Source organism: Chelmon rostratus, chromosome 21 (assembly GCF_017976325.1).
Source record: "Chelmon rostratus isolate fCheRos1 chromosome 21, fCheRos1.pri, whole genome shotgun sequence".
Lineage (NCBI taxonomy): Eukaryota > Metazoa > Chordata > Actinopteri > Chaetodontiformes > Chaetodontidae > Chelmon > Chelmon rostratus.
In genome coordinates, this window is record NC_055678.1 from 7,385,940 (window position 1) to 7,412,586 (window position 26,647).

The following is a 26,647-nucleotide window of genomic DNA, read 5'->3' on the forward strand; positions in this document are numbered from 1 at the left end:
TGAAGAAGACTTGAAACTAGAGAGTGAGACCACAAACTCATGTGGAAAAAACTTACAGATATGATAAATTAAGTGAGTAGTGGGGCCATTCCCTCATAAGCTTTCATACAATCGGACTTCTTTTTGCAACCGGTACAGTTGCTCCCTACTGGCCATTAGAAAAACATGCAGGTTTAAGGCACTTCCACATTGGCTTTACTTTTCAGACACAGAGGCTGCATCTACTTATTCTACTGTCTATGGTTGACACAGGAAGGGACCTTCTCAGACTGTTGCCGTATGCTGTCACATTAAGATTTCCTTCATTTGGAACTAAAAGCCCCAAACCAATGAAAAACAGCCCCAGACCAAAAGTACATTGAATTATTTGTCCATATAATATATGATTAAATAGCTTACTGCTATACTATTTGTTCTAAGCTGCCAATCAAACAGCTAAAACATACACGGTGCAGAAATTGGAAAAAGATTTAGGTAATGGAAAAGGAATAAACTGATAATGGGAAATCTCAATGAAACACACACTTAAATGCTTAAATAAGAAAAGGCTGTTTGGGCAGCTGTTGCTAATTGACATGTACGGCATATTTCCGGCGTTTAGTCAATTCACTGGTTTTGTGAAGCATGCTATATTAATGAATTTTCCCGTCGGTGAAGCAGAAGCGATAAAACAAAATTAGTCTGGCACAAAGTTACGGTAAACATTAAATCCCCAGGTTTAATCAGGACACTAAAATTTCCACCTTTTAGGATCTCACCTCCGGCAACCAAAAGTTCAATTAGGCAAGTGTCATTCACAAAACTGCCGACTCATATGCAGTTTAAAATCATGCAAGTAGTGGGGGCCCATTTTCAAATTCAAAGTGTGTTTCATCAAATGAGCACGTGCTCTGAGCATAAAGACCATTTCCATTAAAGAATAATGAATTGCATCGCCGCAGTAATCTGGATTGTCCTTGGAGCAAACCAAAGCTTCAAAGAATGGCTGAATTAGCAGAGAAAATCCTCCCAAGAACCAGCCGTGATAAACAGGCTCTCGTCGTGGACAAAACGCACTTGTGCCCCTCGAAATAACCCAAAAAATGACCCAAAGGGCCAGCGTGGCAGCCATGTGAGCCGTGGTGCTAAAACAAGGTCAGATGTGAACATGTCTGATGTGCTTTGCCATGCGCACATGACCCTGTGAGGTCTGTTTTTGGTCTGTCCTACTGGGTAGAAAATAGTGGGTCAGTTCACTTCACTTACTTGCCCATAAATTGGAAAAAAAAAAGAAAAAAAAAAGGATCAGGGCCACCCTAAAAAGGGGCAGTTGTCACAGCCTTGCGTGATGAGTCATGCTGTTTATGCAAGAGGCCAGGGGGTGGTGTTCCAGCCGGAGGTGAGATACGAGTGCTGCTACAGCCGCCCAGGCCTCAACCCAACGGGTAACAAATCAGATATGTGGAGCCGGGGACACGTCATTCAGCCTGCAGTGCAGCCATGTCAAAAAGGATCAAATTTAAATGAGGATATGACACAATACCATGAAACTGTATGCATTGCAAAGCCTGCGTGTGGGGAAGGGTAGTAAAGTAATGGGAAAACACTGTTGCTCTCTGTGCTGACACATATTTTAGAACAGGGCGGCATCTTGAATTGTAGCCAGACATGAATTTGCAGATATTGAATATAATGTTTAATTTGGGCCTAGTTTGTAACGCAGGAAGTATTCACTGACCTCATTCAGAGAGGGGACGAGGGGTAACGGTTTAATCTCTTATTCACCATGTCATCCTTTGGACAAACATGGCGAGGACACTGACAATGATGGACCAGGAGAGCACAGCCATGCTGGTGAACAGATAATACTCTGGGAATAAATGTCACATGGTCGAGCCTCTGCACAGCCAGAGTAATAATTGGAAAATTAATGTATTGGATTTTGCTATATGCAGCCTTGATTCGACCCCTTCACATCCTTGTACGCCCCCCCTCTTCTTTCACAGCTCAATCAACCTAATGGCAAGAGGGGTCAGGAGTGATTAAGTGATTATAATGCAAACAGTACAGGTGGAGGTGATTATGGTGCCGTTGTTTCTTTGTGTTTCCACACTGCACTCCTTGGCTTTTCTGTGCTCTTAACTGCAGCTGACACCTTTCTGAGAACTCCTGAATACGCTGTCCTCTGTATGATGCGAGCTATTACGCATGCATCACGGCATGTTTTGTCGGGGTGTCAGAATATCTTTCCTAATGTCTTCTATGTAGGGCTTATTGACACAAAAATTGCACTGTTCTGTTCTCCCTGGTCAATTAGTCACATCAGTAATTACCTGTCTGCTGAGAACCAAACAGTCATCTGCCAGCACAGCAGAAAGCTGCCGTCTCTAACCTGTCTGTATGGGCATGCTGTGCTGTTCTCAGACAGGGTTTGCAGTGATATTACTGGGCAATATTTGGAGAGTTTCCGGGGAGGACCGTCAATCTGTTACCGTGTCTGGCTCCATCTGTTTGTAATGGCTTTTTAAGTTTCAAACACTGGTCCCTTTTATGAAACAACTTCAATGAGGACTCTGTTCAAACATCACAGGACTGTTGCTGATAGAGCGCAAATGCCCATGAGATATCTGGCATCTGGCTCCTCTGAAAGTTAGGTATGATGTACCAAGCAAAGATATTATTCACAGCAAAACTGTCCTGATTTCTCACGCTCTGTGTGGGGCAGCTCTCCGGTTCTGGAGAGTTTGCTGAATGTAAGAACACTGTATGGAAGCGCATAATGTTACAGTCTTGGGCATGCCTTTATTGGCAATATGACGGCTTTTATTTACATTTTCATGCTGAGAAAATGTGACTATGTTCCTAGTAGGCAGGCTGCCAGAGCATCTTTTGCAGAGACATTACTGAATGATTATGCCAACATTGAAAAACTGCCTTATTTACAGACGATACTGCATGTCTGCGAGGGGCTTTTAATGTGTGGACATGAGATCTTAGATGATACAGACAAAGATGGGTGCCAGAGCAGGAGACTGAGGTTATAATTTAATAATACAGAGCAAGGATGATAAAGTGATGTGAAAACAGTAAGACAAAACGTCCACTCTACAGCTCCCAGGTGAGCACACAGACAGGTTCGAAACAGGAAGTCATTCCCTGTTGACTGAGAGCAGTCGTGACAGATAAGCTGAGGAGGATAACTCCTGATTTCGTATCTAGATGAGCGTGTTGCTTATTGCAAATCTACAGGCGAATTATGTGTGTGTCAGAGCATCAGGGCAAACTGCAGACTTTTGATGGCACTACCATACCTGTGGTAGCTGGAAAGATGATTCATATTATTCCTGCCAAGGATATTTCTCCTCAGGGGGCTGTTGTACAGCTAGCAGACACAAGTTTGTCTCTTCTCTTCTCTCTGTTCATTTAGAAAACGAACAGACGGCATCCTCACATGTGCTCGAGGAGTGCTAATGTGCTCACAAATAAGCCAAAAAAACCTGTTTTACTTAATTATTAACTGAGAGGGAAAGGTCAGGCAGTGAAGAGTCCTGCAGAACCTAATGAAGCATGGAAGCAAACTGCAGACCTCAGGCACAGTCTTCGGAATAGTCAACAGCATATTGCTACTGTTGACAAAAGGCATTGGAGTGTGTAAGAGTTCCCATACAAAGTGAGACACTAATACTCATCAACTTAGATAGCGGGAGAGGAGGAGGAGGAGGAGGAGAAATCGGTAGCGGAAGATATTTTAACTGGCAACGATAAGCGAATGAAAATAATGCTGAAATTGGAGTTATTGGTTTCACAGAGAAGAAGATTAAATGCATCACGGAAATCTGCTGGGATTATTTTTAGGGCGCGCTAAAACGATAACCCGTGCAGTTTCTCAGTAAATAAACACAGATGGATTGGCAAGCATGAAACGTCCTTGCAAACTGCCGTTAAAAAAAGAAACGAAAGGGTTTTCTTTCTGTGTGTGCATATGGAAACTCAAGACTTGCAAACACCTTCGGGCCCAAATGCAGAGGCTATATTCAATGTCAGGCTCAATTATTCCTGTTATACTCCGATATCAAGGGAAGTGACTTAAAATTCTCCTCCTTTAATATTTGTTTTGCTATGCTTTTTGCCATGCATAATGACACGTGTCTGACAAAAGCACATTTTAACAATATTCATTAAATAACAGCACAGGTTCCTCCCCTCCCCCTAAGCTTAGAGAGAGTGTGTGTTATGTCAAATGGGGTGTGACAGTGAGGCAAGGGTGTTTGTCTAAGCCATTCATTACTGATGATTAACACAGCATCTTTCTTCATGCCTCTCAGGAAACATGGTGAGCAAGGAGGGTGGCAAATGCATGCTCACCAACTCAGAGTCTGACTCGGAGGCAGCGCCCTTGCCCTCCACCTCGCTGGCGCTGGAGGTGAAGTATTCCCTAGAAGCCAGTCGACAGGTGAGGAAGAGAAACAAGGCCCTGCAAGTGCGTTTCAAGGATATCTGCGAGGCGCAGAACGAGCAAAGGGAGGCGGAGTTGCAGGCAGCTGGGAAAGGTGGCAAGCCGATCTCGTACAAAGTGGCGTACCGCAAGTACATGACCGTCCCCGCCCGCAGATCCATCCCAAACGTCACAAGGAGCACGGGCGTGCAGACGTCCCCGGACCTGAAGAAACGCTATCAGACCTTTCCCTTTGAGCGCAAGAAAGGCCACACCTTTAAACACGTGGCGGCCGTGGAAACTTATAAAGGTCAGAATAACGGTTTTGTCATGGAGGTGAAGCAGTCCAAGGCTGCTGAGCAGGGTTTAGATGAGGAGGAGGAGGAGGGAGCCTGCGGGGGGAGCGGAGTCCGGAGGACCAGGGCTCTGCTCCATACTAATGAGTGCATTGCCACAGTGGAGCAGCACACTGCACCTGATGGCCTGTGCTCTGACGCTCTGCTGCTCAGTTGCTCTGCAGACACAGACTGCCTTGCAGACACACAGAGAGGAAGCGGAGCCGGAGCACAGGCAGAGTACCAGCTCTGCAGCGTCCCATCCAAAGCCAGGACAGGATTACAACACAGGGAGGCCGACGCAGACCGCTCGACCAAGAGGCAGCTGCTCAATCTGGAGGAGGGCTCATCCCGAACCCTGCCGGACAGGGCCTCCAAAGTTACGGGCCCCATCGCCTGGAACTCCCTTACCCAGGTGGAGTGCCTGGACAGCCCGTCTGTGCGGAGCAAGCGGAAGAAAGCCCTGCAGCTCAACGGGCTGCAGAGTGAGACGCTACCACGTTCCAGCAGGGGCTGTACAACGCAGGCACAGTGCCACACAGGACAGCTATCTGCCCGGCCTCTACGGGGCATGGAGGAGCCTCTGTCACCCTGCACAGGTGGTGAGGCTGGTGGGGCCCCGCCCGACCAGACACAGGAGGCCTGCAAGCAAATAGTGCCTATGAATCAGGACGGGGATGTTAAAGCACAGCTCCAGGCCATGGAAAATCTCATCAGCTCCAGCCAAGAGACCATCAAGGTGCTGCTGGGGGTCATCCAGGAACTGGAGAAGGGGGAGGCCCACAGAGAAGGGTAAGCCATCTCACTTAAAGTCTGTTCTTGAGATGCACCGCTTCAGCTTTTTCTTTCCCAGTGCTGATTGCAATACTTCAACCCAGGGTACCCGCTGCTATGGAGTACCGATCCGGTATCAGTGCTCTTTTTTTTCCCAAATACACAATCTGAACAGCTCATGGAACTCATTTCAATCATTTTAATTCAAGGTAACATGAGGCCAGAGAATGCTGCACTATAAACTTAGGGGGCAGCCCGCCAACATAAGCGTAATATTGGAAAAATGCTATTTTATAACATTAACAAAATGGATTGGTGGATTGGTCACAATATGACCGATACCCAGTCTTGATAAGGCCTCTCTGCTTGCTGCTGGTGTCAAAGATAATTTGGTAAAAAAAAATCAAATGTCATATACTAATAAATCAGATTTGAGGAAAGTGCCTGGTGTTCACAGGGTGAAGCCAAGGAAACATCAGAGACACCGAACACATTCATGATTCAGCTCGAACAGGGAAAGCACCCTCTTGATGTGTCACATTATTTCTAGATCTTAGGAACGAGCTTGTATGTGTGACAGCTGTTCAGCAGTCTGACTGAACCACCCAAAGGGTGTCAAAAAGGAGATCACAGTGGCATGTAGCCTGGGATGATGTGACTTTCACCTGATGTGCCCCGCAGTGCTATTACAGCACAATGTCCTTCTGTCGTGATTTCCCTCCAGATATGACGGCGCTGCTGCGGAACGTATTTACAGACAAATTATCTCACTCAATTTGCCCCGAGAGGTTTGAAGACTCATTGTATGAAACAGTGACACAGTGAATGTGGCCTTTAAAGCGCATTCAAACCCAAAGCTTGGGAACGGCAGGCTATTCTCACTGCTTTTGAATGGAAGTGATTCAGCCACTGAAAACAAAACCGTGATTAGTATTAGCTGTAATGCAGCTTGTAGAATATTCCTTTAGAATTAATGAGAATACCGATTTTGTCTGAATATGGGAATGGGAATTAACTAAAAAAATGAACATTATTCTAAAGAGGACATAAAGTCATAGAGTGACACTTTCAAGGTCTTTAATTTACGAAGTAAAACACAAAACAGGACATTTAGTAATTGGCCTTACTGAGCTGCATGCCCTGTTTATCTAGTAAGTCCAAGGCCTTTGAAAAAGCCATGGCCTGTGAAAAAGCCATTTACTGTCCAATGGATACTGAGTATATACAAAAGGGCTGCGGATAGCATCTAGGCCGCTGAAATAGAGGATTGTCTATCCAAAGGGATGAGGCAAACAAAATGGGCAATTTGTTGAGTGAATTGCTAGGGCTCCGCACTCAGATCCCTATCTGTTTTGACCAGCACTGTGGCGAGGTACGGAGCGAGAAAATCCATATAATCAACATCATACCAGCCGGGAGTCTCAAACCTGTGGGAATTACACACACCGGTCAAGCTTATAAACAAGTAGCACACTGCCACAAAAGCCTCGAAAAGCAACCCTCAATATCAGCTTGACTTGAGCGACGGGGTGAACCTCCTATTCAACTTGAGCAGTCGGGTTTAGGGCGTGTAAAAAGACAATTACTCTCCTTCAATCTTGCACAAGGCAGCCATAATCTCCTTATCGCCAAACTCATAAAAGTGCATTGTGAGTGGAAAAGTGAGCAGACATGTGGTGCAGCGCGGGGAGCCATCTTCCCCGTGCTGCCAAACACATCTGGCTTATCAGATGTGTCTAAAGTGGCAGGTGGGAGAGGAAGAAGAGGGGAGGGGAGGGGCTTCGTTCGTACATGAAAATGAGTGACTACTGTTTAACAGCGCCATCTGGTCACATTCATAAAGACACAACCCATGCGTTAATTATAAAAGCCTGCATTGAGTTTAAGTCAGTGAGCAGCATAAGCCTCTTGTAATCCACCTCTGCTTTTCCATACAAGCACATAGTACATATTTCCAATTTCCAAAGTCGGATTTTTAGCGAGCCAAGCAAAAATTCTAATGCTGCTTTAGTCACACCGCATTAGCTCCGTGCCGCCGTTACATAAATGTCAGTGACACAACAAATAGGAGTGCCCACGGGCTAGAGGTGAAGAGCGTGTGCAATTACATCTGATATATAACTGCTTGTGTTGTGTGACATTCATTTTTCATTGAAGGAAGTGCCACGCCGTGTGCATTTCATCACGAGACATGTGTTCACGACGTGCCGCTCAGACATGAATTGAAATGCAATGGCTCATGTGCAGAGGCTAATAAAACCACAGCCCCCCCACCCCACCCCCCCCCATCTTCTCTTGATAACAAGGAGGGAAGGAAGGAATCTTCCATTGATCTCTGCTCAAACAAACTGCACAACCAAAATTCAAATCAGCCAAGATCAAAGAGCCATTCAGCCAAAAAACTGGCCGTGGAAATGATAATCACATTTAAACTGTGATTCCTCCACCGGTCCTCTGATCTGCGTGAGTGAGCGGGATGGAGAGCAAATGTGTGGAAAGCCAAAAGAAGGAGAACAATGTTGCTAAGTGGGAGAAATGACAACATTTTTTTCCACTTTAAATTCCTGGTTTTTCAATGATATCCTCAATGTTCAGAGGCGCAAATCAAAGCTGTAGAGTCGTCGTTGCAATTGGGAACAAACCATCACGCCATAGTTGCTGAATTCATCTGCTGAATCAGCATTTTTAACTCTTTATGCATGTTTATGTATAAATGCTTGTACCTTGACTTTTTTAGATCTAGATATTTCTAACATAGATGCTCATAATCTGTACTGACGCTTCAACTGGGACATTTTTTATGCAAATCCAGGAACTGAAAGTGCCCCAAATGCGAGTCATCCAACGTCGTCTCGCAGAAAATCACTTCCAGAGCCCAAACGCTCAAAAACGACTTCACACACAAACAACTAGAGAGCCAGAAGCCTGTGAAAGAGACTGAAAGAGATCGACAGGGACGGGCCAGGCGATGTCTCACTCGGTTATTGTTCTATAAGAACTTTCTCGATTACATCAGCAGCTCTTCCTGCAGCTGCTGGGAAAAAAGGAGTTTGCAGCAGCTCGCTTTAATGTCCCCACACACTGTGCACGCAAGCCCGCACATATATATCCCTCAAGTGCAGTGGCGTCCTGGGCATACAACTCAGTGTTAAGGGTGTCATGCAGTTCTACATCATTGGTCGCATCAACAACACCAAGCTCGGGAATAAATTTGCTGCATCATCAGCTGGTGTTGGCAGGCCGGGCCCAATTAATCACACTCACGGGGACTTGTTGCCTATTAACACTGTGTATGTGTCCATGTTTTTATGTCTTTGGACTCCCACCCACTCAGCGACCTTTGGAAGCGCTCACCTAGAAGCACAAAGGGGGTAGGGTGTATGAATATATTGCTAATGGCACTTTTGGCTTGGCTCTCCCCGGGGAGGCCTGCCGAAATGAGCTCTGCGCTCTTGTTTTCGCTTATCAACTCAGTGTGAGAGCAGGGGGTGGGGAGGGATGAGAGATAGAGGGAGAACGAGATCTAGACAGCATGAGGGTGAGAGAGAGTAAGGGTGAGTTGTTCAAAGGACGTGATCCAGGTGCCCGTGCACCCCACTGACTGCTTATTGATTGGCTCACCTGGTTGGAAAGTGAACACGGCCTTGAACTTCCCCACTGCACTGCACTGTCACCCCCTCCCCAATGGCAAGACCCTTAATTACACTTAATCCGAGCTGCGAACCTCCCTATATCACTGCACTCGTCCTCTCCTCAGACTCTCCCCATTACCTCATTCTGCGACAGCTTTAAATAACAATATTGATATCAACACCTCTAATATACCTGTCAGAGCATACAGCATAGAAAGGAGCAGATAAGGAGGGGAAATTTATGATAGCGCTTTAATTTTTATTGGTGCTGTACCTTATGGGCAGCGTGACAAGAGTCCCTGAGAGAGATCTGAAAAATGTCTCTGCTACTGCAAAGATGAGAGACGGGAAATAAATGTGAAAGTTAGCACATTAACCTCAACGAGGAGGAGGACCCGGCAGCTTTTGCAGCAATGTTCAGGTGGGAAACCTTGTTAGAGGGTCACTCCGTCTGAATTACAAAAAAAAAACAAACAAAAATGCATTCTGTCACTCACCTCTCATGGTATCTGGCCACTATGATTATTCGCTCTACCCAAATTCAATGGAGGTAAATGGAATTCCACGTTATTGTTGTTCTCACACTGAGGTCTGCAGATTAGAGTAACAGGGACAACAGGGGAAAAAAAACTAATTCTGTTCATTCTTTTTAATATAGTTTTCATTGATGTGAGCAACACAAATGAAATTCCATTGACCTCCACTATAACAGGGTGAAGGCAGTAATCTCAGAAGTAGATACCTGAGCAAATAAAACCAAAACTATATCCACAACTGGGTACCACTGGTAAGCAGATGTGTGTAATTTGGGTGAATTGACCTTTTAACATATATATATATTTGCTGTGTTAGTCAGCTCCACAGATTTCACACCTCTGTGCCAATGAGATACTTGAGCCTTTGAGGTACATTTATCCTGGTAAGACAAAGTAAATAAGCAAAGGCTTTTAACACCTACAAAACGCATTCAAGTCAAGGGTGGTTGTACTTGTTATTAGCTAACACGCGTGACTCCATATAACCACTTGTTTGTGATGGGGAGTGGTTGATGCAGGACGATGCCTGGGTAAATCACAGCCACAAAAAGCCTGACATCTGTACTGGGGTTTATAAGATTCAATTCTGTTGATGCAGCAGTGCAGGTCATTGCCATAAAATCCAGCCAGCAGAGGATTTCCTTCTTGCCCATGTCATTGTGAGTCCACAGTCCATCTATTCTAACATGTCGTTAATCAGGAGAAACACTTGCTGTCAGTCAATATACACATTTCCACATGCTAATCCAATAAGAAAAGCTATTGAACCTTTGAAGCATGTAACCAAATAGTTCCATTCAGGGCCATCACCTGGTCTTTAGATGCCCCGTGAGGAACAGGGATCTATAATGGGAGCCTGGTTCATGGCAATATTTTATCTCAGCTGACATCTGATAATAGAACAATAGGACACACTGGATATAATATAACAGGATATTGATGGGTTTCAGTGTGAATTTCGTAAATCAATATCGCAATGAAATAAAGATGGATTGATGGTATAAAGCCAAAGGGCTGCCGTCCCAAACAAAACTGTCAAATTCTATCTGCTTTGAGGACCTATTAACTTTCAAATGATTCTCAGTTTTTTCAGTAAATGGTTCGCACTGAAAATAATTTTCTGTATGCTTTATAACACTATGCTGCTCAATGGATTTATCAATGGTGGGTTTTCTCTGAAAGGGAAAGAGGATGTCACATTGCTCTCTGGGAAACCATGTTATGTATTTTTGTCACATTATATATATATATATATATATATATATATATATATATATATATATATATATATATATATATGTATGTACAGCCTAGGCTCAATGCAACCTAGAAACTCACCCTGTGCACCAGTTTGCCATATCTGACCTCCGATCAGTCAACCACAGCTAATGGCCGACACTGTGCTCTCTGTGCCCTGGCTGGCGGACACAGGCCACTCAGGAGGGCGGCGTGACAACTCATCAGCCTCAATTACCTCTGTCCTGCTAACGAGGGACGACAAATAAGACGAGAAAGGAAGGTGTGAGGGAGCGGCTTAACGAGTCCCGTAATTACTCATTCACGACTCTTATCTTCCCCGCAGACTCTCCTATCGAACCGGACAGGACACGGCCAACTGCGACACATGCCGGAACAGCGCATGCATTATTTACAGGTTAGTGGCCATTCCTCTTCAAAGACACGATGATCCAAATGTGCCCCGTCCTTTCTCCTTGAGGGAAAGTGAACAGGTGGAAGAAGTGCTGTAGAGAGCGGGGGGGGAAAGGGGCAGGGGACGCAAGACTAATGTGGACGCTGTTAATGAGCACACGGGGACGTGTGACATTTACACACCACGCTCTCTCTCTGAATATATACATCTCTGTCAGCCTCTCCGGTGACTCTTCACACCCCTTCATTCACCAGAGGGGTGTGCAGCAGGTGTAGGGATAGCTGGATTCAGAGACAGAAGGACACGAGGTTGAAAAGCAGAGAGGGTACGCACTACAGAATGAGTGAGCACGGGGCAGCGAAAGGTGAAATTAATTACCATCAAAACATCATGAAATTTCATCACTGTGTGCTGTTGCCAAGCCAACTGAGCCCCTGCATACTTTCAAATTCGGCTCAATTCATTTGACAACCAGTACAGACGTGAGTTCAAAGTCATTAGTCTGCCAGGGCGCGTAGTTGATCTCTTTATGAAGGCGTGCGTCTGTAGAAGCATGCGTCGATACGTTGCTGCCCAGGTTTCAGTGTGTGTGAATGTGTTTCACTGAATGCATGCGAAATGATGCTGAGAAAGGAGGTGGATTTATCGATTGGCCGGTCGGCAGAAAATTAATTGCCATCCATTTCAATAATTAATTGTTTCGGTAGCGTAGTGACAAGAGTGTCCGGTTCCATCTTCTCAGATGTGAGGATCTGCTGTAAACTGAATCCCTTTCGGTTCTGACTGGTGGTTGTTTTTTGGGTATTTGTCACTATTTTTCTTGACATTTTAAAGACGAAACAAATCTGAAATCAATCAACAACAAGACTGAGGATCAACAGCCCCACTAACGACTTACGAGGGCTGAGATAACATTAGCCTGTTAACATGCTCACAGTGACAATGCTAACATGCTAGCAGGTATAATCGTTACCACAGTCACCGTCTCCTAGTTTAGCCTGTTTGAAGGATAGGTTTTCATTTTTAAAGTAAAATTTGGACCTGATTATCCTTTAGGGACCATGATATATGCAGCGAATTTCACCGCAATCCATCCAAGATATTTCACTCTGAACCACAAATGTGAACCTCATGGTGGCGCTGGAAGAAAAGTTAGGCGATCACCAAAGTTATTAGGATGAATCCTCTGGGGACCATGAATATCTTTACAAAAAAATTCATGGAAATCCATCTAATAGTTGTTGAAATATGTGACTGACATTGCCATGCCTGGAGCCACGTTGCAGGAAATGCACAAATTAATCACAGGATAAAAACCACCACTAGTTACCGCCCTAATGTGAGACAGCGTGAAGTTACCTCAAAGGTCGCAGTCTTTGCTCTGCTTGACACAACCTGTATGTGGATAGGTGCACGTGTGTCTGGCTGTTTTCCGCGTTGGTGCTTTGAAAAAGTATGATTCCAACAATCCAAAATAACAGGAGGGGGGAAAAGATGAGAGAGACAAGAGATTTAAAGAGTAGGAGGGTGAGAGGCGATCAATAAAACTGTTTTTAGTGGACACTGCTGTTCCACTCAGCCGGCATTTTGCCTCTGATGAGCCATTTAAATCATTTTCTATCCCTGCCCTCAATCACCGATAAGCCACTGGCCAAACTTCAACTGGCTCCTGAAAATGAAGGAGCTCTGTTCCCTCTGATGTTCGAGCTGAGGAAGGAGCATCGTGTCGTAAAGCGGGGCGTTTAAATCGCGGCGGGTCTCCCGCGTGGCCGCAGGGTGGACAACAAGAGCGGTCGCCTTCCCAGCAGTTCAATGACAGCAAGATGAAGTGAGGCACGTGATGTGAAGGACATTGGAAGAGCACAACGTGGCATCAAGAGGCGGTGGGTTGAGCACAGGGTTAAAGGACGGATGAAATGGGACAGACTGCTGAGACGGGAGCTCGCCTGGTATTATAAATTAGTCAGCACCATGTTTAATGCTAACTCTGTATGATTTGGCCCTGGGGAGCCGCTCCCTCTGGTCTACCTATCCTCCATCTCAGCACTGTCTGAGTCCGTGAGCACAAACTGCAATGAGATAACAAGTCTAAATTTTTTTTTTAAAATGAGCGATTCCATTAAAAAGCTCTTTTTGTCAAGATATTCTTGGCAGCTCAGAGCGTACCTATAATAATCAGCCGTGTGTTGGGAAAGGTGCTTCATTTAAATATCGCCATGACCTGAATTCCCAATGACGGATTAAAATATGCAAAATGCAGGCTGCAATAAAAGCTATGATTAAGTGTGCCCATTTGAACATGAGCCAATTATACATACATGCCAGTGAGTTGTCCAAAACACCTGTCTTATCTAAATTTCTCTCACCTGTATTTGAAATACCCAGAGAGAAACCAGCTGAATGTTACATAAAGGTGTGACAGGCGAAGTCAGGGGAGTTTCGTCCCTTGACTTGATCGGTGCTGATCACGCACACACAACGACAATTGTCTTCAAAATAGGCGCTATATTATCAGAAACCCACATTCAGCTTCCCGGATCTGCCACAATCAATTGAAACGCCTCATCTGCGGAGGAAGTGCAGAAAAACACAAACTCAATAGAAAATAAAAGGTTCGTTTTTGACAAACCTTGTCGGCACCTGGCAGGGTTTCAACTTGACAAAGGGCAGACGTTTCGAAGTGAGATGTTTGAAATCTGTTAAATTGATCTGAGTTCTCCTTTAAGAGACTCGCTTGGCATGGTGAATTGTGTTGATTGGACACAGAATCAAATATAGCAGTTGCATTCACACAGGCAGGGGGATTAAATGGCAATCTAATTACTTAGATCTCCATGAAAACAACCTCTCTGGAGGTGGGAGAACACAAGATAGGAGGCAGAGCCATGAAGGAACACACACTGTACGTGGGAAGAATAGCTGTCTATAATATCTATTAGGATTTTTTCTTTTTTTTTTGTGAGTGTCTTTGTGTCAGGGCCAAAACCCTAACTCTTGTGTTTATGATGAAGCTCATGACCGGAGTGGACATATGGGTCCATAAATCATTTTAACGCAGCCCGGTAAGGAGCCAGCCTTGCACTCTTCAGCATAATCAATTTGTCCAAGAGTATATGGCATCATCTCAGAGCCCATCCTTAGCATAACAACAGTGCCAGATCAATACGGTGCTGGAGTCTATGGGCATGGACTTCAAACAGAATACACAAGCTGCTGTTGTCTCTTGTCCTTGTCTGGTCCCGCTTCCCTCATTCTGAACCATCCTGAACTTTTTCTTTCTTTCATCCTCCCCCCAGTAACTTTCTCGCTCTATCTCAACCTTTTCCAAGCAGGATCTCCTCCTGACAGCTAACAGCGCGTGTCCGAATGAACTTAACACAACGCGCATGACATTGAAAGAGAACGGGAGAGAAAAGGGATGAAAAGATTATCGCGATTCATTCCACCTCGCCAGGTGATGTAATAGTCGTTACCGAGAAAGGTGGGGGTGAGGGGAGGGGCGACAAAAAGGAGTCAGGGAGTAAGCGTGAGAGACAAACGCAGGGAGACGCTGCAAAGGAGGGAAACGAGGCAGACGGGATGGTGCAGAAAAGCCGGGGATTTGAAATGCATTCCACTTATTTCAAGTCCACAGGCATTAAGTCGGGATGCGTCTTGACGCAGGAAGCCCTGTAATCTCATTTTCCTCGCACTGCATTTATATGGGCTAATGTGCTGATCAAACAGGGAGATATGTTTAAGTGGCTGTGATTAAGGAAGTTGATTGGGGAGGCCCCCGCTACTTGCTATCATTGTTCACAATGGACTACAGTTATTTCCAGTTTCATTTTGTCATTAGCTTGCACGTCTTGTGATTAATTCAGAAACGGGGACCCGCAGCTGATCATTAAACTATCTGATGATAAAACATTCTTTGAATAACACTGTGCTGTGCAAACATAATGAAAAAGATAATAAAAAAAATAACAAAAGGAATGGGTATTTAAAAGGGGGGAAAAATCCAATCTATTGTGCACGACTATGAAAATCAATTAAGCGTTGCTAAAGGCTGCAGAGCTGATTACATTATAACATATGGAAATTATTGAGTAGCAAGGCTGTCCTGCCGCACGACTCTGCTGGGGGAAGATATCTCTTTTTGTGCAAGCATAATGATGTTTCCCAACATGGTGGCAAGCTGGTTACCATAGCTACAAGACGGATCCTCAGTGGGACAGACAGTGCGAGGGGACAGCGAGGACAGTCAGGAAGAGCACATTCACACCCGGGGAAGATAAGCGAACAAAAAAGTGGAAGGCAGGGTGAGAATGTGAAACAGCCAGACAGAGAGAGAGAGGATGGGGGAGACGAGGAGAGAGGACGAGGGAGACGGGGAGAGACAAAGACACACAGATGTTTAAAAGGGGGGTAAAGGGCAGGTGAGAGGTGCGGATGTCCGTGACGAGTTGACGCGACAGGTTAGCTCTTTTTGTTTTTCTTGTGCGTACGTTTCTTTTGGAGCGCGGGAGCACGGCGGGAAAAGAGAGACAAAGGGGGAGTCGGAACGAGTGCGGGAGAGAGGTTAAATACTGACGAGGTCCAAAGTGCCTGCTTCAATTTGCTCCGATGCGACGAGCCTCTCTGGGGAGCGGCAGCTGCGGGACGGGAAAATGCCAACAACGCTTCACTTTTCGCTTTCAGTACAAAAAAAAAAAAAAAAAAAAAATCAAACTGTGGAGCGACGCGGCAGAGCCTGTGACAGTTTCATAAGGAGATGCTGATAACTGGGCTGGATGGAGACTAATAAATCTTTCATTAAAAGGCCTTTTGAGTATGTTTCAAAGATGAGATGATTATCTTTTCACTCTGTTTTTTCCCCCCCCAAATGAAATTATGCAGATTCTCTCTTTTTTTTTCCAGTGACATTTAAGTTTTCTTGCCATGCTTTCCCCCGAGCCACAGGCCACTTTACCCCTGCTCTGTGTGATTCTCCTGGCAGATTGTCGGCCATGTTTCTGCTAAGACTAGCAAATTTAATTAAAGAGTCGATTCTGGTTCACAAAATAAACTGCTAAGACCACAGTTGTGTTCTGAGGGTCACAAATCTACAGGATGTTCAAATGCATGGGCTGAGGAACTTTGACAGTGTGCGTTCAAGGATTTAGTCCGACTACAATTCAGCTATTGAGCTTTATTGAGCCTACCTGCTACCTGTACAGGTAGCATGTGAACCTGAAAGGGCATTCAAATGATTGTAGCTGAATAATACATTACAATCTGACATCACACACATGATGTGAAGCAGGACAGGTGGTGTACACAGTGTCAGGCGAGGCGTGTAAACATATTCAATGCAGGAAGCCGAGATGTATGTCTGCATGTGTGCGGTGCGAACCTTCATCTTTTGAAAAACATGTCCTGACATTTCTGTTTCACTGATCAGTGCAGCGCGGGATCCAGCAAGAAACACGGCAGCGAGGGGGGGGGGGATTGGCATGCAACAAAGGTCGAGGCACTGATTCAAACCCGCGATGTCCACAATGATGTCTGAGCCATCTATGTAGCGACTGCTCTCGCAGGTTAATCCCCGCTCGCTGCCATTTCCTCAAGACCCGGACCGACAGCTGAAGTTTAAGCGCCGTCACTGCGGCAGAATTTTACCAGACGTATCATAAACAGTGGCTGCCGACATCAGAGAAACGACAGTTCTGTTTATTTGCTGCAATCGTAGCATTTTCCTGACAAGCCATCTCTTGCAGATGTGCAACTAATGACTGTTCTCTCAGTGACAGAGATGAAAGTAGCTGTGCTGCGTCAGCGTCAAGCTTACAGGTGTTTGACAGCAGGCGAATGGGTCACTTCTTTTTGTCAATTAGATATAAGGACTTGTTTGTATGTAGTATGTAGTCATTATTTCCCTCTTTCCTTGCTCACTTTGATATGATACGGGGTAGGGTGAGTCTTCAAAACCAGTTGTATGCAGCCCTGGCTCTGTAAACGAGAAACAAAGTGGCTTGAACGGAGCCACAGAACACTTTTCCAGCCAATCAGCAACAGGTCGTATTCGTGCTTGTGCACAGGACAGTAAACCAGACATGCTAACGTTGCGTACTTGCACTGGTAAAGCAGGCAAGGTTGCAATATTAACGAGCTTTCTCCAGATTGGCTCACCCCACCTTTAAACTTACATTTGAGTTTCATTATCTACTGCAAGGAAGATAAGTTGATAGATAGAATAGCAGTCCTAAAATAATTCTTCAGTGACTGTATAGTCAGCCAACTGAGGCATAAACCCGAATGCAATCACAGCAATACACGTACTATGAACTGAAATGCACTGATGATGTATAGTAACACTCTCAAGAGCATAAATTGAAAATACATCTAATGCTTGTAGCAGTAAAAATAATAGTTGTTTTTAATCAGGTTAAACGGCTGTGTGTCCATGCAGGGCAATTACCTGAAGCCGTGGATGCACAACAACAAGAGTCTCAGCAGCATTAGGGGCTTATACTGAAGAGCAGGGAAAATCCTATCACTGTTATAGTGCGTCTGAGTGTGTTTGTGTGTGAGAGAAACACATCCCACAAAACTGACACAGCATTATGCTACAGTGCTTCCCCAAAGATGCTCAAAAAAAACGGCAGAGATCCGTCTTTCTGTGCCTTCACACAGTATTAACCGAAGGTTTTTTAAGGGATGAAAAAGGCACAATGAAATACTCGGCACACTGCTTCAGCAGTGACACCAGCACGCGCTCATTACGCTCTGACAAACACACAGCCATTGATCACACGATCCTTTGATGCTGCGTTACAGCATTTGAGCTGCGAGAGCCTGTTAATTTCGCGGCTTGTGAATTGCGTTTAATATCCAAGCTTGAGTTTGACTTCAGAGGACATCGGGATCTTATTTTACATCATGACCCTGAGGGCTGTGTTCACGCACGTTGTTCAGTTCCCTTGGGCCTGACCAAAGGAAAAAGAAAATCCAGAAGTGGTGGCAAAGTGCATTTATAAATAAAAAAAAAGGCAAATAAAAGAAAGCATCAGGAAAGAAATCAGTAAATGTGAGACACTGAAATGACGAAATCCAAACTAGGCTGGATAAAACAGTCAGGATAAATTACACAAGATCAGGTAAAAGCATGTTTATAGCTGAAGGTTCTTAGAAGGAATTTAAAATCAATTTAGGCCGTTTAAGGGCCAACTCTGACCGCTACAGCTCAATCAAACTTCAAAATACGCTCGATTTTCGGAAATGGGAGAAGCTATTGGCAGACTTAAGGGCAAGTTTGGGGGTGTTTGGGCAGCTACGGAGGTCTGAAATGCAGTCTACAGCCAATTCATTTGTGATACACAAAACCGAGACCAGTGCAGGGTAAATGCACTAATTTGGTCTGTTTCCTGGCACTTGCTTATGGTCTTTCTGCTGAATTCAGGACCAGCTGTATGCCAGAGACTTTGAATAGTTTGAGTAAAGGGAGATGCGGCAGTGCAATCGAAACAATATCAAAGCATGAGCTAAGGTTTTATTTTGGAGATACTGCTGAGCTGAACAAGGCATCAGGACAAATCCCTTTTCCCAAGTGTCAAAAAAGTAATTTTGAGCAAAACCAAAACATAGACATTTCGTGTGCAAGGGATTTGGATGAAGGCCTGCGAGGCTTTCCCAAAGTTTAATACATCAAACAGAAAGGCAAAAAGATTCATTGCTGCCTTTTAGTTTTAGTTTCCATCAAAGGTTCATCCATATTTTCAAAGTTTGGTTCACAAATGGAGAGTAAAGATTTAGAAATATGGAGGCTGGACTGTCAAGTGACTTATACACTGGACAGCTGCAGTGAACTATCCTGCATGATCAGCGCTGCCTGAACCCTTCTTTCCATGCATTCTCATCAGCACTGCATGAACCAAACCAAACAAGGAAATGACAGTTTGTTTAAGCTGCACAAAACAAATCAGAAGTGAAAACAGCCTAATTCACTGATGCATATATGGTATTGTTTCCACATGCAGATAGATGTTCATCTCCAGGGTCATTGCTGTTCTCAGATTTTATGAAAGTTCTCCCGCAAATCTGCTCTGAATGTCATATTCAACTATATGCAGACGATATGATGATTTATTCTTCCAAGCATAACGTTTCACAAATTCAGATAACATTACAGGGTGAAATTGAGGCTCTTTTATTGAACCTCCACTGAATAAGGAATTAGTCCAATTTTGACTCAGTGATATAGAAAACAAATTGCAGCCTGAGAATATTATATAGGTCTAGTAACTGCTTCTATAGGACAGTAAAATAATAATTTCACAGTTCATCTCTGTAACAAGTCTTAATCCTCTCAAAGTTTTTTATAGTCATCTCTGTGGATTTGTTTTTGTTTTTTTTTGTCCTTATAGAAAACAACACTGTTTAACAAAGTGGAGTAATTAACAGCCTGTGATTTATTGCTAATAGCTGCATTGTTCCCGGCCCTGGGTAAACACCTGAGTTAAACAAATGCAAAGTGCTGAGTGTCTGGTTCAGCACCCAACATTCACTTGAGTCACTGTCAGACACCCGCATTCATGTCTGTTCTATCCTAATCACTGTCAAAAGCAACCATGTACATACAGTGAGAAAAACTGCCACTGAAAACGTGTATTAAAATGCACGCCCTTCAAATCTATGTGTTTATATATAGTCTCCACCTACAGCTCATTTGCAACACGATCATTACCAACATCCAGTACTTCTTTTGATGGACTAATATTCGATGTACATTTTATGAAGAAGTCAGTCAAAATGATGTCTTAGTGTTGTAGTGGGCGATCATTACCGATGCTTTGTATTTCAATCAGAGCAGGCAGTTTACTGCCGAGCTCACCTTGACACTGCATAATCTCTCACGGTGGTAAATGGTAGCCAGACAAACTGCAGAATTCATGAAGTGGATCCTGCTGCCATTATGTAAGTCTGTCCCTCAGAGTCTCCACCAGCCCGACGCTAGTGGCTGGAGGAAGCTTTGGCAGATTAAAGTCCCTTACACTTACCACGGCCGAGGCTGTAATCTGAGGTTCACTTAACAGAACCTAGCAGTCAGATGTGCGCGGGCGTGGGATTACAATGATGGCTGGTCCAGATAAATCCCTTAGCACCCTGGGGAAACGCAGAGTACACCGAGAAGGGCAAGACTGCTTGTGGGTGCGTGTACAGAAATCCTGCAAATTAAATCCTTCTGCAGCCCCATTACCTTCTGCTGATGTTGCAATATTGTGCCGGGATCAAAGCAACATGATATTAACTAAAATCCTAAAAGGCTCACATCAATACCACGGCTCTGATCTCAGTTTTAGCAAAGCAAACGATCTTCGAATGAGCACCCCCTCTTCTGACCCAGCACTCCTCACTGGGAAAAAATACTAATGGGCTTCCCTCTTGCTTTATGAATCACAACAATAATGCAAATTAAATTTTTTAAAAAATCAACGGCAGCGGCAGAGGCAGCAGCCAGAGCGGCCAGCCAGATGCACTTAAATTAACGATCTAAATTGGGAGATTTTGCCGGGAATAAGGATGAAGTAAGCGTTGAATGTAGGTCGCTTTACCAGGCTGAGCAGTGCTGTGACAGATGCTTGTGCAGGGGTCAAGTGAGAACAGGCAACAATGTGGATACTTAATGTGGTTTGAAGGGGGGTTGGAGCGGTCCAAACACGTCAACATTAAAAGAAGCGCAAAGGGGAAGGAAAGCCAGAGTGGATGCAGAGTCTATGAAGGATGAATAAACACAGTAGAAGTGCCAAATAAAAGCCAGTATTCAAATAATGACCAGGTTTGCAAAGAAGTAACGGCTGATTCAGAATAGAAGAAATAATAAGGGGGGGGAAATTGAATAACTGGTACTTGAACTACATGACTCACTCACCCTTTTGAATTCACATTTCCACAACATTTATTCAATCAGTATGATATCATGGTGGTGCTACACTCCCGATTCTATTGCTGTGGATTATAAGAGAAATACTGTTATTTCTCAGTGATTCGTTCATTCTGATCAACTCTGCAAATCTTTTCGCATAAAAGCGGAAATGGGAGGGATTATTGTTGCCTCGTGGGCTTTAATGTGACTTGTGATGATGGTGTTTGGCAGTGGGAAAATCAGAAAACAGGGAGGCTTTCCAGTGAAACGCAATAAAACGGATGACAGATAATGGCATTGTTCATAGCAACTGGACGAGGCGGTGTTAACAGCCGCATGCAGCATTCAACTACAGTCTGAGCTGATTGTGCGCCTCTCTGTTTCTTTGCTGCAGTGTGGAGCTGGACTTCAAACAGCAGGAGGACAAGCTGCAGCCGCTGATGAAGAGGCTCTGCCCTACGGAGGACGGCCACTTCGCCGCCCTGCCTTACCCCCAGGAGGCCTTCACCTCCACCCCGAAACGCAAGTCCAAAGCTGACTCGAAGAAGCATGCTCGCTGGAAACTTTGGTTCCTGTGAACACACAGGACCGCCTCGTCCCCGCAACCGACGCGCAGGATTTATGCGTCCGTCCGGTCGTCCATATTTGTTTGCTTTATCCATAGTCCTCCGTTTGACCACTTGGCTTTTTGCAGACCTGGCAACCAGTATTAATGGAGCGCTCCACCACTGGATACTGAACCCTCTGCTCAGAGATGACAGGATGTGTAATGGCACACAAGTGTGGATTCCACGGAAAATTCAAAATGTCATGCTTACCAAAAATGGATTTTGAACTTGGTTATTTTGAACTAATTTTTTCAAACAGGGTGTGAAATTGCACCAGGGCAACATATTTGGAGATCAGCAAGGTGAGAAGACAAATTTGATTTCCCTCTATTTGCATATATTTTTCTAGCTGACGCCTATGGGGTTCCTATCCTATGATAATGGTTCAGCAACTGTCACATTTCTATTCACCAGTCGGGACTTTGTCTTTCTTCCCAGCCTCCAGGAGAGGCTGGCAAGTCAACCACGATGCTCTGAGGTCTACATCGACAGCATATCACCGTACTGCAAAGCACAATTAACACTGTTCAGGACACATTTTCTCCAGAATAACTAAAAAGAACTATTTTGAGTATTAACTCACACATGTAGATCACCTACTAACCATGACAGGTTGAAGACTTTCGTAATACCTACAGAAGAGACCTAAAGGACAAAGAAGTCAGAGATGTTTATTGGAATTCTACGATCAACTTTCTATCCATCACTAAAATGTCTCCTTGAGTCAACTGACTTTGGAGTAAAGAATGAATAAATAACACTTATTTTCTTAATAACATTTGCAAAGTTAGACGTCAATGTACTTTTTTCTATATAAATATATATATATATATATATATACATACACTTTAAGGTTTAGTGGAATATATTTATTTGAGCTGCTGTGAAGGGGGCTGTGCATTTCAAAAACTACAGTGCAAAGGAGGTCAATAATTTCCGATTCTTAATTCCGTTTCATTCATCGAACTTTGTTCTTACTAACCTCGCTGACTGAAACCCAACATCCTAAAGAAAAGAGGGAATCCACATCGTCACACTTCATTAGTGTGAAACTATAGTCCTGGGCTCAACACAGAAAACAAATTTTAAAGATCCTTTATTGTTTCAGTCACGAAACCAAGTATAATAAATAATGTTGGTTCTTAGCACATGTGAGAGGTAACAGAAGATAGCTATGATTGTATTGCTGCAGTATCCTGCATCAGCTACCACGACCGCCACTGAAACCAAGCCAGAGAGACTGAATGTGCCACTTCTGATCACAACCAGGGCTTCTACAGTGCAGGGTGGCAGGCGTGTAGCCTCGCATGCTTTTTACAACCCTCGGATTTTGCAGGATATTTTCTAGCTTTTAAAGAAACAATTTTTAAAGAGAATTACAAGAAGCTTTTTTTTTCCTTTCCCCCCTTCTTTTTAAAATTGCTAGCTCCTGCTCATCGCTTCCCATCTATTTGAATATAAAGCAAAAACTCATGTAGTGACTCCATACAGGGTTGAAATACTATGTACAGCCAAAATAATATTTGCATTTACTATATATAAATATATGTTGTATAGCATCAAATAGGGCTAATACCATTTTAATGAGTGGGAAAGCAGCCAATATCGAAGAGAAAACAACATTATGTCCTAAGAGCATAAAACTGGAATCGCTCTCAAAGCCAAAAACACTGCCCCAAAAGACAGGAAGTGCGCCAAAGTGGTTTCAAGGGCATAAAAGAAACATCTCTATCGACTGTCACAACAGTACCTAGCAAACTACTAGATATCACTGGTTTGACTCTCACAAGCTCCAACATGCTGCTTTCTGTTGGCTACATGTGATTCACACCTCCACTCTTGTACATGCCGGGTTGGTTTCTTTCAGTAGTTACGCTGTAGCATCAAGAGAGAACTAGATGTTTATCTGTACCTTAAAGAAGTGCAATTGATTTATTATGTGCAATACTGTGTATTTTCTACTGTTTTTTTAAAAAAGAAAAAAGAAATAAAAGATATTTAATATGCAAAATATGAAAAATAAAAACAGACATCTACAGAGCTCGAAAAGCCTGAAGGAGATGGAGTGTCATTGTAGGATGTTACTTTCATCAAAGCAAGTACCAACGAACAGTTGGCTCGCCCAAATGATGAAAAAAAGATATCTCACTTACCTCTGACACTATGTAGCTGTGGATTATGAAGTCTGAGTGCAGTCACTGCTACTGTTTCTGGAAAGTTAGGTTGCTTTTGAGTTTTGTATTTTTTCCAATGCTGTGTGCGGGGTTTCTCTTTTCCTGTAATTACAGTTTTTATAATCTAGGACAGTCTGCTGAAGTCCAACATATTTAAATCTCTCTGGCCATAATGATGAATCTCTACACGCTGCCTTCCCCCGCCGCCTCTCTGATGTCTGCCTTCCCTCTCGCTCATCTCCTGATATTTTCACATCAAACTCAGCGACTTAAGGGTTTATTGCAGCCAAACCGGTTGGTAGTGATTGTCGGAGTAGTGGAAAGACAAAACTAGAGGGTTTTGGTGAGTTTTATTTAATTTCTGTTGAGTTTGAATGAAGTGTATTTTACAATGATAAAATTCATGATTTTCTAAATGGAGTCTGGTGGCTTTGACAGAGCGGTTGTATCTGGTTAGACAAAAAGGATCTGTCTCTTTAGGAATCCTTTTCAGACTCATAGAATAACAATCTGAGGCAATAAGTGGCAAAAACAAACACTTTTAGTGGGCGTACTTTGACAGTGCACAAATGCACAGAGGGATTACATTGCAGCCCATTTTGTGGCTGAAGGCTGGAGCGCTCCCTCTCAATACCGGACCAATGTCAAAAGTTGTTGTCCCCATTAGTCACTTGGTTTCAAAAACATGCAGCTAATATTTAACTGGAATTTCCTCCATTTGACCTGGACATTGAAATCTTCAAGGAGATTTGGACCAGCACTATTTTTTCCAGGAACCCTTGCTGTGCACACCACAAGCAAAATGTCATTCACCTCAATTGCACTGGGGTGTCAGCAGATTACCTGAAGTGAACAAAAGTAAAACTGTCTTCCTGGCTGCTTCTATGGGATAAGTGAGGAAATGTTTTTTTGTCGTCTGGGTGAACCAATCCTGTCATTTAGGATTTCACTTAGGCTTAGTTATGTAATGCAAAAACTCACCAATCTTACATGATGAAAAGCAGGAGATAAGGAAGAAAATCTCCCCGAATCAGCCCTGCATCTCTTTGATGTAGTAAGGTGGCACAACACGAGAGCAGAATACAACAGAGGGATAAGCAGCAAAGGGCTTCTAGTGCAGGAACCTGTCTTACAACCCGCTTCTGATCCAAAGCTTACACTCACAGCACAGTTCTCGCCCCACTCATCCTGACTTTAATGCTATCTATGGCCTTTCGGGCATGTTCATCCATTGGTGTGCGCACGTGCGCCTGCCCAGTGTTGGTGTAGACCAGAATCTGTGAGGTAAACTGGGGACAAAGCTTTGAGAAAATGCCCCAGAGATGCAGAGTCACCCCTCAAATGGACGCATGAACAAATGTTGCTCGAGGGCAGCACTATACCCACCTCCTCTGTGGCCAAATCCACCGGTCTTCCCTCAGGTCTGAAACACAGTACTGTGGGTCCAAACGAGACACCAAGTGCACCTTCACATCTCGCATTCCTACACCCTTTAACCGCAGACCTCCTGTGGTTTGAAGGTGGCGAGCATCGCGGCGTGAGTGCCAGCGGTTTTCACACAGCTTCGACAGCGAGCACACGTCTGACCCGAGCTGTTGCAGGGTCAGCAAACCCGGCAGAACGCTCAGTCAAAGTTTCAGCACAGGAGAGGAGAGGTGCGGCGAGTGAGTGATAAGTGCATGTTTGAGGCATTATGATGCAGTGCCATATCTCACTATGCTTCTTTTCTGTAAGAGCTCTGCAGCAGTCTGGCCAGCAGGAGAGACATAGAGAGGGGGAGGGAGAGAGAGGACAGAAAGAGAGAAGCAAGGAGATGCTGAGAGAAACATTCGGACAGAAACAGACACAAAGACAAAGAGAGCCGGTGAAACAGAGCGCCAAAGATGCAGGAGAGGATTCTGATCTGAACAGACGACATCGAGGCGGGCTTTGTTCGGTCAGTGAGTGCATGCAGCAAAGAACGAGCTCCAGCCCCTATAGTCGGTCAGCCCCATACTGTCAATCAATAACACAGAGTCCTTCCTCTGCAGCTTTCCACTCATTCTTTCTGCACACTGCAGGAAAATCAGGATAACCGTAACCCTCCACAAGACCTGTTGTCGGTTATTCCTCAAAACTACAGCTATGAAAAGATCAATAGGTCATTTAGACAACATTAGGGAAAAGCCAAATGTTTGTCTGTTAGGTATATTATGTTACGAATTTTGACAGTTTAGTGTTTGCCAACAATGCATAGCAAAATATGCGAAGGTCAGTATGGCTAACATGACAGAATAAGAAAAACACAAAGGCTTGTTTCATTGCTTTGTGTTGCAGAAGACAAGTGCGTAACACACTTATTTTTTCCGGCTTCCTTTCTGTGTGCATCTGCAGGGCTCGTCCTGCCGCTTGAACTAGGAGAAATGCAATTCAAGGGCATAAAGGTAGAACTTGGTAATTTCAGCAGGGACAGTCAAAATGTTTCTGCTACGATCCTAAAGTAAATGTATTCACGAGGACTCATCGCAACCTGTGCGAGGGTGGACATGAATATAAAAGATACAGCCTGCTGGGATGTCCAACGAGGCAAATGTGCGGCGATGCTGTGTCTAAGTTGCTAACAGGCGTAGCACTGCAGTGACAACACACAACAAAACAGAC

At 44.2% G+C, this 26,647-nt stretch overlaps 2 protein-coding genes across 2 annotated transcripts in view; one reads left to right on the plus strand and one right to left on the minus strand.

Moving 5' to 3' along the window:
• The window catches only part of LOC121625397 (inhibitory synaptic factor 2A), a 28,995-nt gene extending 7,192 nt beyond the window's left edge, over positions 1-21,803 (plus strand). The window contains exons 2-4 of the mRNA XM_041963485.1: positions 4,305-5,541; positions 11,274-11,345; positions 21,620-21,803. Of these exons, the coding sequence (XP_041819419.1) occupies positions 4,310-5,541; positions 11,274-11,345; positions 21,620-21,803 (1,488 nt within the window). The 5' untranslated portion in view covers positions 4,305-4,309. The remainder of the gene's footprint in view (positions 1-4,304; positions 5,542-11,273; positions 11,346-21,619) is intronic.
• dock1 (dedicator of cytokinesis 1) overlaps positions 1-26,647 on the minus strand; it is a 179,198-nt gene that overhangs the window by 80,308 nt on the left and 72,243 nt on the right. The gene's annotated exons all lie outside the window — the stretch shown is intronic.